The sequence below is a fragment of the Hyperoodon ampullatus genome (genome assembly GCF_949752795.1).
Source record: "Hyperoodon ampullatus genome assembly, chromosome: 8".
NCBI classification, from domain to species: Eukaryota; Metazoa; Chordata; class Mammalia; order Artiodactyla; family Ziphiidae; genus Hyperoodon; species Hyperoodon ampullatus.
In genome coordinates, this window is record NC_136921.1 from 75,818,060 (window position 1) to 75,830,543 (window position 12,484).

The 12,484-nt window shown below is 36.4% G+C and overlaps 1 protein-coding gene across 2 annotated transcripts in view; it reads right to left on the minus strand.

Annotated features, from left to right (window-relative positions):
- Positions 1-12,484, minus strand: part of LOC307057309 (CD302 antigen) — a gene marked incomplete at both ends in the record, with an annotated part of 126,404 nt that overhangs the window by 32,597 nt on the left and 81,323 nt on the right. Inside the window, 4 exons of one of the 2 annotated variants that reach the window (XM_079710469.1) lie at positions 2,581-2,759; positions 4,525-4,692; positions 5,917-6,039; positions 10,575-10,724. In XM_079710469.1, the coding sequence (XP_079566595.1) occupies positions 2,581-2,759; positions 4,525-4,692; positions 5,917-6,039; positions 10,575-10,724 (620 nt within the window). Of the gene's footprint in view, positions 1-2,580; positions 2,760-4,524; positions 4,693-5,916; positions 6,040-10,574; positions 10,725-12,484 lie in introns of those variants that run through there. The other variant, XM_079710468.1, reaches the window with a different exon arrangement.

Consider the following 12,484-nt stretch of genomic DNA (forward strand, 5'->3'; position numbering starts at 1 on the left):
GGGAAAAAAGAGAAATAGGTGTATACTAAATTTGTTGAGATGTAATATTGTGAAAATGTTTGAATGTAGAATATACAGGAAATCAGAGTTAACTTTGTACAGATCATGAGGTCTAATTTAAAAAAAAAGTCTTTGATATATATAGTTAAAATTTGTCTTTTTAGATAAAAAGTTGTTGAGCAAAGACCTAACAATTAGGTCTCTGTTTCTCCAAGAGGGTTTTAGGATTAAATGAACCTAAGAGAAAGGAACCTGAATCTCTGGCTTTCCCTAGATTCAACTCAGCAGTGGGGTCAGGACTGGGGGTTGCCAACACTACAGCAGCCATTTGCAGAGGAGATCTCCCAGATAATGAAACATCTTGCCCTGGGATCAGGGAAGGGAACATGCTGTGAGAGGACAGTCATTGGTAGCACTTCTAAATTTGTCCCCTATACCTGACCATTGGGTGTATTTGCCTGCTTTTTTAGGTGCCTGGTTTTGAAATATCAATTTTGTCAGATCACATGTGGGTGTTGGATTAGTTAGGAAGATTGGAAAAAGTTGTCTTCAGTTCTTCTGAGACATTTGGAACAGGGGAAATGAGGAAGGGAACACAATACAGGCAGTTCTGATCATGTTGAGAAGGACTTTCATGGAGATTGTTCAGTGGGAGTTAGAAACATAAACTAGATATTTGAACTACTGACTTAGAAGTGGTTGATGAATGTCGTCGGGTGGGAGGTGGTATACGGGATCTCCTGAAGGGAGCACACAGAATGAGAAGCAAGTGGATGATAGGTGGAATCCCTGCTGATCCAGTAGTTTAAAGAAACGCTGAGTCAGAGGAATCAAAAAAAGAGCCTAAGATCAAACATTCAGAGATGTAGGGATGATTTCATTTATTCTTTTAAAAATGCACACAAAATCTTAAGGATGCCTTGCTTTACAATAGCTGGACACTTTATTTCTTGTCATGCTATATGCCTAAGATAATAAAGCCCAATCTAGAGATTTCTTTTCCCCAACAAGGATCAACAACACTTTTACTTAAAAAATAAAACGACTTTATTATGTCATCACTACTACATATACCTGTACTTTTTGCATCCAGTTTGTTTAGTTCTTTGAAGGAAGTCTTAACAACTAAAATTGTACAGATCATAGAGCAAGAGAATTAGTTTAACAAATTCAGTAAAAAATAGTTCAGGACAACTGTACTATAGAGTTTTAGACTATACTAAAGTTGTCTTAGAAATTTATTTACAATGTTATCATAGTATAAACACTCTAAATTTTAAAATAAATCTGTGGATTTTATACAAAAATATTCTAAAGTACAAGTATAAGTTAAACACTGAATAAAACATTCACCATATGCAGTAGAAGCTATTATTGAGAATATATTCTAGGTGGTAAAATTCAAAACGATAACTACAAGACTGTTTCCTAAACCATTCCTAATTTTAAATATTTTAGTAGTAATCACACGGTTTAGAGTTTCATGGTAAAATTTTCATTTTTACAAATGTGAGATACACAGTTACCTTCACAGGCCTCTTTTCTCTTTAGCTTATGTAAAAAGGCAACAAAGTCATAAAAATTTCTTAGTCAGAAGTTGCTATACCATGTAAGTATATTAATTGTGAAATTTTCAAAAAATCTTATCCTTAGTTGATTCCCTTTAAAAAGAAAACAGTTATATGTTGTACATAAAACAAAAAAACACATTTCAGAAAAATGTTAAGTACTAAATCTTTTTTTAAAAAAAACTATGGAGCTTCCCTAGTGGCACACTGGTTTAGAGTCCACCTGCCGATGCAGGGGACACGGGTTCATGCCCCGGTCCGGGAAGATCCCACATGCCGCGGAGCGACTGGGCCCGTGAGCCATGGCCGCTGGGCCTGCGCATCCGGAGCCTGTGCTCTGCAACGGGAGAGGCCACAACAGTGAGAGGCCCGCATACGGCAAAAAACAAAAAAACAAAAAAACACCAAAACTATGAACAGAACAAAACATTTGCATTTAAATAATTTTGGTGTGAAATATCTTTGGAATAGTATAAGAAACTCTTGCCAAGAGGCACCATTTTGCTGTTTACATGTTTCATTGTTCAATAATTTCCCCCAAATGCTACAAATGACTATTTTAAAACAATGTTGACATTATTTACAGTTGTGTTTTTACCTTGAGGTACTAATTTTGGATTTGGCTTGGATGTTCTTAAAAGGTAGATCTGTGACCTAGTAATATGCCAGTTTTGATTTCCTAAGATGTTGTGTTAAAATACCATTAAAATATACATATCCTTATTACCAACCACATTCTTACAGAGAAAAATGCACATTAAACTTATTACCTTATGAACAATTTGGACTTTAGTTCCAGCTTTGGTTCCTTTACATTCTATTAAGTAGAGTTATAAACATGGCATTTGTGGGTAATTGTGTAATTGTAGATTCCAGGATAGCAATTAAACAAAAAAAGAAAAAGTACTTAAGACTTCTATGTTGAAACAGAGTAAATACTGACACTGGGAAAATTTTAAATGGCTCATTTTTCCTAAATCATCAGTGCAAATTAGCAAACCTTTAGAAGAGTTTAGTCATGGAAAGAAGGAAGCATAATTTCATCTTCATTGGCTCCTTGTTGATACCGAACTGAAGAGAAGCCCACCCAGTGCAAACGGTTCCTTTGGAAAAGCAACCAGACCAATCCACTGATGAGAGCTAAGAAACTGAGCACAGCAAATGTGATACCCATTCCTCTGTAATCAGGGCCTAGAACAGGGAAAGGTTTGACAGTGGAGGAGAGAATATAAAAGTGGTTATTATTGATTTTATACATTAGGCTCTATGTCACATATGTAAACACTGTACAAATTAGATACAGTAAGTACCTGATTGTGAACACAATTCATCATCAGACACTTAAGTGTTTTCTTTTCCAATTTAACTCTTTTCATTCAAATCCTCTTCATTGCTATAGCAATTTTCTTCCAAAGAAATTAAAGTGCTATCATTATTCTCACTTCCCTTCCTATCATCCCTGAGACCATCATTCCCAGTATATTACCTTACTCTGATAGCAAATTGCTAAAAGTTGTAAATGTTTGTGTTTGACTTACCTAGTGCCAAATAAAGTATTATTTGCTTTAGAGGAATTTAAGCCTTTAGGATGACCTCATTTAGTTCCTTGCTATTCAATTTCAAACACTGTCCCAGGCTCCTGTCTACATGCTGTCGAGATGCACTCATTTTTTCCCATGGCTTTAATACCATCTCTATGCTGACCTCCCTTCTCTCTCATATGTCCAAAGGCACACACTGCACATGCCATGTGGATAGCTCATCTCCACATGGATAGTTCAAAATGCCAAAACAGAATTCTTGGTTTATACTACTCTAACCCTGCTCCCCCACAAATCTTTTTTTTTTCCCCCCAAATCTTTTAGTCACTCTGCATTCCACTCAGAATGCAACCTGAACTCTTGACTCGGGATTCCAAAGCCCTAAGTGTCTGGCACCTGTCTACTTTGCAGCTCTTCCCTGAGCCCACAGCAAGTTGTTCTGTCTTAGGCTCTCTGCTCCAGCTGGCACCTCTGCCTGCTATGACTCCTACCCTGGTCCCCAAGGCCTTTCCGATCTCAGCTTCAATATCTCCTTCTCTAAGATGTCTTCTCTGACAACCTGATCTAGAGTAGTCAATCCCCTAGTCTCCATTATACAGAGTTTATAACTATTTGATATTTTCCTCTCTTTTAAAAATAGACCTGCTTGGTTACTTATTATCTGTCTTCCTCCATTAGATTGTAAGCTCTGTGAGAAAAGGAATCTTATCTGTCTTGTACATGGGTATAGCTCCACACATAAAACAGATAATCTAAATATTTGCTGAATCATGCATAAATATATAGATACTGGTCACCTAGAATTAGGGTTTTATTTTTAATATTTGTACACCAAACTGAACATTTTATGCTAATCTTTAAAAATGTTGATGTGAAAATTTTAGAGCTTATTAAGATAAGATTTTTGTGGTTATTTTATGTATCAGTTATGATGACATGGAAGTTCAAATTATGATTTCCTATAGATACTCAGGACATTTAAAGTAATTAAATAGTTTTGCATTGTTGTTAATTATGAGTTTTATGGGAATGAGGAGAAAGGAAACAAACTAACTGCAGAATTAGACCTTTGAGTTTTTACATGTTTGAACTATGGAATAAAATACATCTTAACATTTTCAAAGAAATGACCTCCTTAATACTCTGGCAGCTTCCATTTTTCTTAGGAAAGAATATACAAAGTTTGGACAGTTTAGCACTTTCCTCTGGGAGTCCTAGACATCTTATGCATTTACTGTCATTTGTAATCTATTTTTCTGAGGGAAAGAATCTATGAGTTAATCAAGATTGTTTGGATATAATCTAAGGACTAAGTACTTTAACACAAAGTACAAAACTTTGCACATTATTGAATTGTACATTTATTTCCTGACCTATTCTGTAAAGTGTTCCTTAAGGACAGGTTACATACTTACCCAAGGGAACTGTGCAGACAACTCTTCCATAGCCACGTGAACATTCAACTTTTATCCAAGTTTCATTTGAAGCTAACAAAATGCTACATTGTCCACTGCCACTCTTAAATTTATTTGCCCATTTGACAAATGTCACTTTTGATCCATCTAACCAATTCCAGGACTGATCTAAAGAAAGAAATTAAGTATAACTATGTTTATTGCAACTAAATTACTAAGGTTAAAAGGTGCATGGCTCATATAATTTATTTCCTTAGAACTGTGCTGTGCCACTATTTTAAAATGAAATTTATTGAAAGTGAAAAAATTAAAATCAGTCCATCACCTGCACTTGCCACATTTCAAGTGTTCAATAGCCATATATGGCTAGTGATTATTACATTGGACAGAGTAGATATAGAACAATTTCATCTTTGCAGAAAGTTCTATTAGACAGCACTGATGCAGAATATGGTGCTTTGATTAAAGTGCAGAATGCCTGTACATTTATTCTGTGACGGATAGACTTCTAAAGACCTGTATCCCTTTTCTCTTGCTCTCCGCCCCCCTTCCCCATTAATAATCATTCCCGGTGGGCAAGGAAAGGTCCAGCGGGGTCCAAGGCCTCCTCACCATGACTCCGTTTTTGCTTTCCAGCTGAGGTTGCACCACCTTGTGGTGATAGTATAAACACAATTTATAATTCATTTAGATGGCCAACTTTGAGTTCACTGACTTTTTGACACATACTTAATATTTTGGAATTCACATTATTTAGAATTCAAATTTGCATAAAATGTGAAGCAGACTTCCTATTCTTCTATCAAATTTGTACTCTTCATTCTTTATCAATTCCAAGTACACTGAAACCCTCTATCTATTACGCCTTGTTGAAAAACTCTTCCACAAACCTTTTAGAACCAAATTTCTGCAATTTTACTAAGCTAGTATGAAAAAAAAATCACCATTAAGACTTAATTTAGTTCTATGGTAAAAAACGTTCCAAGAGGGAAGGGAACAACAGGAAGAGAACTTTCTGAATAACAGTTAAAAGCTACAAAAACACTGTGTGATAGACACTAGAAATCTAAGGGTTCCTGGTGGGGGACACGAGGGACACAGATATTGCCACAGGAGAAAAACAAATTCTGTTGACCCAAGTATCTTAAGCCTCTAAAACAATTCCAGTGATTTAACCTGATTTTCTATTTCATTAGTGTTTCCATCATTACTAATAAGTCACCTGTTTATTCATTAGGAATTTATGAGCCTCTAAAACAGCAGACCTAGTTTATTCATCACTAAGAAGCATTCGAATTAGCCACCACTTGACATTCTTTAGTGAGGCTGACTTGGTATTTAGGACAAGTTAGAACTCTCTTTGCACACTGTACATACAGATATGTCATTTACCAGCAGAAAGTTGAGATAATCCAAGCCAAACTCTCATGGTAATGTTATTATTTTCCCTCATCAGTCTGCTCACAAATTTATTCTCATCTTCATCCTTTATGGTAACGATAGTTGCAGAATGATCTGTTGAAGGAAAACAAACCCCAAACCAATTAGCTTTATGCAAACTAGGGAAGTGGTTTATTCTCAACCAGCCATTTGAAAAAAACTATCATGATCAAGATCACGAAGATATTCAAACTTGACACAGAATGTTCTTAAAATCTGATATTTCAGATTTTAAAAAATATAACATTAATAGCTTCTAAAAAAGTTAGTAATGTTCTAGATTGAAACTTTGTATATAGAAATTTTGCATTTCCTCAAAATGTTTACCTGGTAATATTTTTGGATCTTGGAACTACCTAACCAGTGAGACCTTTCTGTATGAACAGCTAGTCATAAGCATGGGGTATGTAATGGTAGAAGTCTGTGCTCCCCTATAGATTTTCAACACTCTCTCCTCAACAACCAGCTCTGTATAATAACTCAGCTTTAACTTTGCTTCTGTTAAAATGAAAATAAAAGCAAATAGGTTTGCGACGTCAGAGAGCATTGGCCTTCCTTTTAATATTATTTCATACTTAAGAGTACTTGGTCATCCACTGTAAGTTCCTAAATATACTATGGCACTGAATGAGTGAGTATTCTTGAAGTTTAATAGGTTGCCCTAAACCCACAGAGATAACAGTGCTATCACCAGTATCAGGTAAGGGATAGAAACAAAATAATAACTAGACTTGGAAATCCATTCTAAATGGAATCAAATAGTCTTCAACCCAAACAAGCTTATCCATACTTGAACTAAAGCATTTATTTTGTGGTGTGAAATATTTAAAGAAGGGCAAAGGAAAGCCTTTTCTCCTCTACAGATCACCACAGTGTGCAGGTACTGTACCTTGTTTAATACTACGTAATCCTGTAGAAAAGGTATTATCACTATTTTACAGATGTGGAAATGGAGGGGCAAGAAGATTAAGTAAGTTTGTCAGACTTTCATAGCTAGACAGCTTTAGAAATAGAAAGTCAATCTCAATCTTTCTGATGATAAGAGTAGTTACGAATGCAGAGCTCTGTGATAAATTAGCACACATTATCCCATTTCATTCATTCCTACAACAACCCAAACTTTACCCAAACTGTGAAGTGAGTACTATTTTCATTCTCATTGTTCAGAGGAGAAAGAGAAACAATTATGTAGCTTCCACAATATCATTCAGCTTAGTTAGTAGGGAAGCTGGGATTTGAACCCAGACCTGTCTGTCTCCAAGGCTTGAGTGCTTAAACCCTACACTACAATGACAGTAAACCTTTTTTTCTCCTTTAGGAGCAAGAGGCTTCTGACTTTCAGAACATGTATATAGAGCTCAAAATAGTTCCCATCACGTGTAACATGTATAACACACAACAGTTCCCACACAAAAGTTTCCATCATGTAGCTAAGCAGTAACAAGGAGATTTTTAAATCAGTAAAGTGTCTCCACAAGTTAGTAAAATACATAAGATAAATGTCATCTGCCTGCCTAAATTGAGACCCAAGGATGCAGGTACTTGAAATACTCTAGGTGGTCTCCCTAGAAGTCGTTTCACAGTTTGACTACCTGCCAAGTTTCTCATGGGAGGTAGTCAATCATTGCTGCTCTTTCATTTTAGTTAAATCTGAAGACAGAAAGTCCTGTCCCTTATAGAGTTCAGAGATGTGGGCCATCCCTTTTGCAGAATGGATGAACAACCCATGCTTCTTAGACTTTGTTACCCTGGTCAGGCTAAGCTCACTTATTAATGACTAGGTAATGAAAAATCTACAATTTTGTATTTACTGCTTAACCAACTTTATTAATCCTTTCATTTAAGCATATCTAGCTATATTTAAAATGGTTTCATTTGTCAGTATTTTCACATAATAGTTTACTTAGCAGTTTTTTGTTGTTTTTTTTCTTTGTTGGTTTTTTTTTTTTTTCTCTTTTTGCGGTACACGGGCCTCTCACTGTTGTGGCCTCTCCCGTTGTGGAGCACAGGCACCGGACGCACAGGCTCAGCGGCCATGGCTCAAGGGCCCAGCCGCTCCGCAGCATGTGGCATCTTCCCGGACTGGGGCACGAACCCATGTCCCCTACATCGGCAGGCAGACTCTCAACCACTGCGCCACCAGGGAAGCCTGATCATTTTCTTTTTTTAACATCTTTATTGGAGCATAATTACTTTTCAATGTTGTGTTAGTTTCTGCTGTATAATAAAGTGGATCAGCTATATTCATACGTATATCCCCATATCCCCTCCCTCTTGTGTCTCCCTCCCACCCTCCCTATCCGACCCCTGTAGGAGGTCACAAAGCACCAACCTGATCTCACTGTGCTATGTGGCTGCTTCCCAATAGCTATCTATTTTACATTTGGTAGTGTATATATGTCAATATTACTCTCTCATTTCGTCTCAGCTTACCCTTCCCCCTCCCGGTGTCCTCAAGTCCATTCTCTACGTCTGTGTCTTTATTCCTGTCCTGCCCCTAGGTTCGTCAGACCACTTTTTTTTTTAGATTCCGTATATGTGTGTTAGCATACGGTATTTGCTTTTCTCTTTCTGACTTACTTCACTCTGTATGACAGACTCTAGGTCCATCCACCTCATTACAAATAACTCAATTTCATTTCTTTTTATGGCTGAGTAATATTCCATTGTATATATATGCCACATCTTCTTTATACATTCATCTGTCGATGGAGACTTAGGTTGCTTCCATGTCCTGGCTATTACAAATAGTGCTGTAATGAACATTGTGGTACATGACTCTTTTTGAATTATGGTTTTCTCAGGTTATATGCCCAGTAGTGGGATTGCTGGGTCATATGGTAGTTCTATTTTTTAGTTTTTTAAGGAATCTCCATACTCTTCTCCATAGTGGCTGTATCAAAATACATTCCCACCAACAGTGCAACAGGGTTCCCTTTACTCCACACCCTCTCCAGCATTTATTGTTTGTAGACTTTTTGACCAGTGTGAGGTGATACCTCATTGTAGTTTTGATTTGTATTTCTCTAATGATTAGTGATGTGCTATATTTTGTAAGAGTTTGAGAAGGATAGGTGTTAGCTCTTCTCTAAATGTTTGGGAAGCCATCCAGTCCTGGGCTTTTGTTTGTTGGAAGATTTTAAATCACAGTCTCAATTTCAGTGCTTGTGATTGGTATGTTTATATTTTCTATTTCTTCCTGGTTCAGTCTTGGAAGGTTGTGCTTTTCCAAGAATTTGTCCATTTCTTCCAGGTTGTCCATTTTATTAGCATATAGTTACTGGTAGTAATCTCTCATGATCCTTTGTATTTCTGCAGTGTCAGTTGTTATTTCTCCTTTTTCATTTCTAATTCTGTTGATTTGAGTCTTCTCCCTTTTTTCTTGATGAGTCTGGCTAATGCTTTATCAATTTTGTTTATCTTCTCAAAGAACCAGCTTTTAGTTTTATTGATCTTTGCTATTGTTTCCTTCATTTCTTTTTAGTTCTGATCTGATCTTTGTGATTTCTTTCTTTCTGCTAACTTTGGGGTTTTTTTGTTCTTCTTTCTCTAATTGCTTTAGGTGTAAGGTTAGGTTGTTTATTTGAGATTTTTCTTGCTTCTTGAGGTAAGACTGTATTGCTATAAACTTCCCTCTTTGAACTGCTCTTGCTGCATCCTGTAGGTTTTGGGTCGTCGTGTTTTCATTGTCATTTATTTCTAGGTATTTTTTGATTTCCTCTTTGATTTGTTCAGTGATCTCTTGTTTATTTAGTGCATATTGTTTAGACTCCATGTGTTTGTATTTTTTACAGGTTTCTTCCTGTAATTGATATCTAGTCTCATAGCGTTGTGGTCAGAAAAGATACTTGATATGATTTCAATTTTCTTAAATTTACCAAGGCTTGATGTGTGACCCAAGATATGCTCTATCCTGGAGAATGTTCCATGAGCACTTGAGAAGAAAGTGTATTCTGTTGTTTTTGGATGGAATGTCCTATAAATATCAATTAAGTCCATCTTGTTTAATGTGTCATTTAAAGCTTGTGTTTCCTTATGTATTTTCATTTGGGATGATCTGTCCATTGGTGAAAGTGGGGTGTTAATGTCCCCTACTATTATTGTGTTATTGTCGATTTCCCCTTTTATGGCTGTTAGCATTTGCCTTATATATTGAGGTGCTCCTATGTTGGGTGCATAAATATTTATAATTGTTATATCTTCTTCTTGGATTAATCCTTTGATCCTTATATAGTGTCCTTCTTTGTCTCTTGTAACAGTCTTTACTTTAAAGTCTATTTTGTCTGATATGAGAATTGCTACTTCAGCTTTCTTTTGATTTCCATTTGCATGGAATACCTTTTTCCATCCCCTCACTTTCAGTCTGTATGTGTCCCTAGGTCTGACACTGATCATTTTTAATGGCTATTTCAATATTACATTGAGCTCATATATCATAAAATACTTAACCATTTCCCCACCACTTGGCAACTGCATAATAATGCTATTATAATTAGTCAGTGCTTTAGAAATATTTTCAAAAATATAATCTTTGTTTTAAAGGGTTTCGCTAAGAAAAATTCCAGTGATTAAATTACTAAGTCAAAGAAAGTCAACACATTTTAACTTACCAAGCTCTGAACAAAACCGTCTGGCTTCTGAGAAACTGTGCAATGCCTGATCAGATGTGTAACAGTGGTCCCTGTACTGAATCCACTGTGACTCATTCCCTTTTACTGCTGGACATCTTGATGAGTATGTATGAGAGGACACCTCTTTAGCTGTAAAAATGTTAGACATAACTGTGAAAATGCACAGAAAAAAATGACTGACTTTTAAAATCTCATTAAATGTCACTGACACTGTGGTTGACACTGTGGTTCCTGTGGGTAAGAAGCATTCAACTCAATACACATCGGAGAGAGCTGCAGCCCACACTTGCATTCTTGTTAGTTTTTGGAATACCATTTTTAAAACTGAGAATACAGAGGAAAGTACTTAGCCCTCTAAGATGAATTTAGACTAAAGTAAAAACAGTTGGAAAGACAGATTAGGAGAAGAAGAAAAGACAGCCTGGGTAGACCTGTAACTACTTTGAAATAATAATTAAAATTCTTTATTTCTTTGGATTCCTTTTTATAGTAATAATAAAAACGTAGTTGTAACTTGCCATAAAAAAAATCACACCCACAAGTGAAAATTTGGTAATTTGTTTACAAAGCACAAAGATCAGCACAGCAAAATCTGTCTCAAACAAAAAAAGTAAGTGTGGCTTCGCAGCTCTTAACAATTCCCCTCGTTTCCATTTAAACTCTTTAATTTTTAATTGTGCTGGGTAACACAAGAAGCCTATGTAATGAAGCCTGTGCCCCTTAAGACCATTGTTAATTCCAACAGAAGAGAGTATGAGAAATGGAAAGTAAATTGCTGGCATCCTGTTGGTGGGGTACAGATTATCTGAATCAAATATCTGACCTCGTATGGCCAGTAATCTCAACCCAAACCATTGTTCTGTATGCATTATGTATGGTCTGCGTATCCTTCAGTCAGTGAAGGCCTCTTCTGCTTTTTTCTCCTTGTCACAGTTTGGAAGAATTCTTTTTATTTATGATCCCTATGATTCCAGAAGAATGGCTGCTGTCCTTTCTTTCTTCATCAGGAGACTTCAGGATGGCTCTCCATTCCTCCTTCTGCTTCTCTATCCTCTGTTTCTCCACCTGGGCTTGTTCTTTTTTGAAATCTAGTTATTTGATTGGCTTCTGCCTCCTTACTTCCCACCAATGCCACTAGTTTGAGTTCTAAGTCTTCCTTCAGTTTGACAATTGATTACTCCTGGGTAAGTTTCCTAGTTGCAGATGACGTTTGGTCATCTGCAAAGCCTGTAAGACTTGTGACAATTCTTCATTAATGCTGCCGGAGGAGGAAGATGGTATTAGCAAGCTCTTGATTCTACCACATTGTGAATATAGTTTCTTTGCCAAAAATATACAGCTGACTACTCCTTCATTGCACAGGCAGTAATGTGTGTTGCTTCATTAGATGCAAAACATGTTGAACATTGGCTACCAGTGCATGGCTAGGACAAGTGGACTTTTATGAATGGGCTGGCTTTAAAAAATTCTTCTTACACTGGGAACATATGGAAATGCCTTATCTTCAAAGTCTGTTTGTTTCTAGTCCAGGCTGCAACTGGGCTGTTTTAGACTGCATACATTTTCTTTCCTTACTGTTCTTCATGAAGTTTTGCTTCCAACTCTTGCATTGTGGTAAGTTTGTTATATTCCTGTCAAGAAGATTCAACTTTTTTCAAAGGGTAAAATACACGCCACATAAAATTTACCACTATAACTATTTTTAACTGTACTGTTCAGTGGCATTAAGTACATTCACGTTATTGTGCAAACACCACCACCATCCACCTCCAAAATTTTTTCATCTTGCAAAATTGAAACTTTGTTCCCATTAAATAATAACTCCTCATTCCTCCCTCCTCCTCACAACCACCATTCTACTTTATGTCCCTGTGAATTTGGCAACTCTA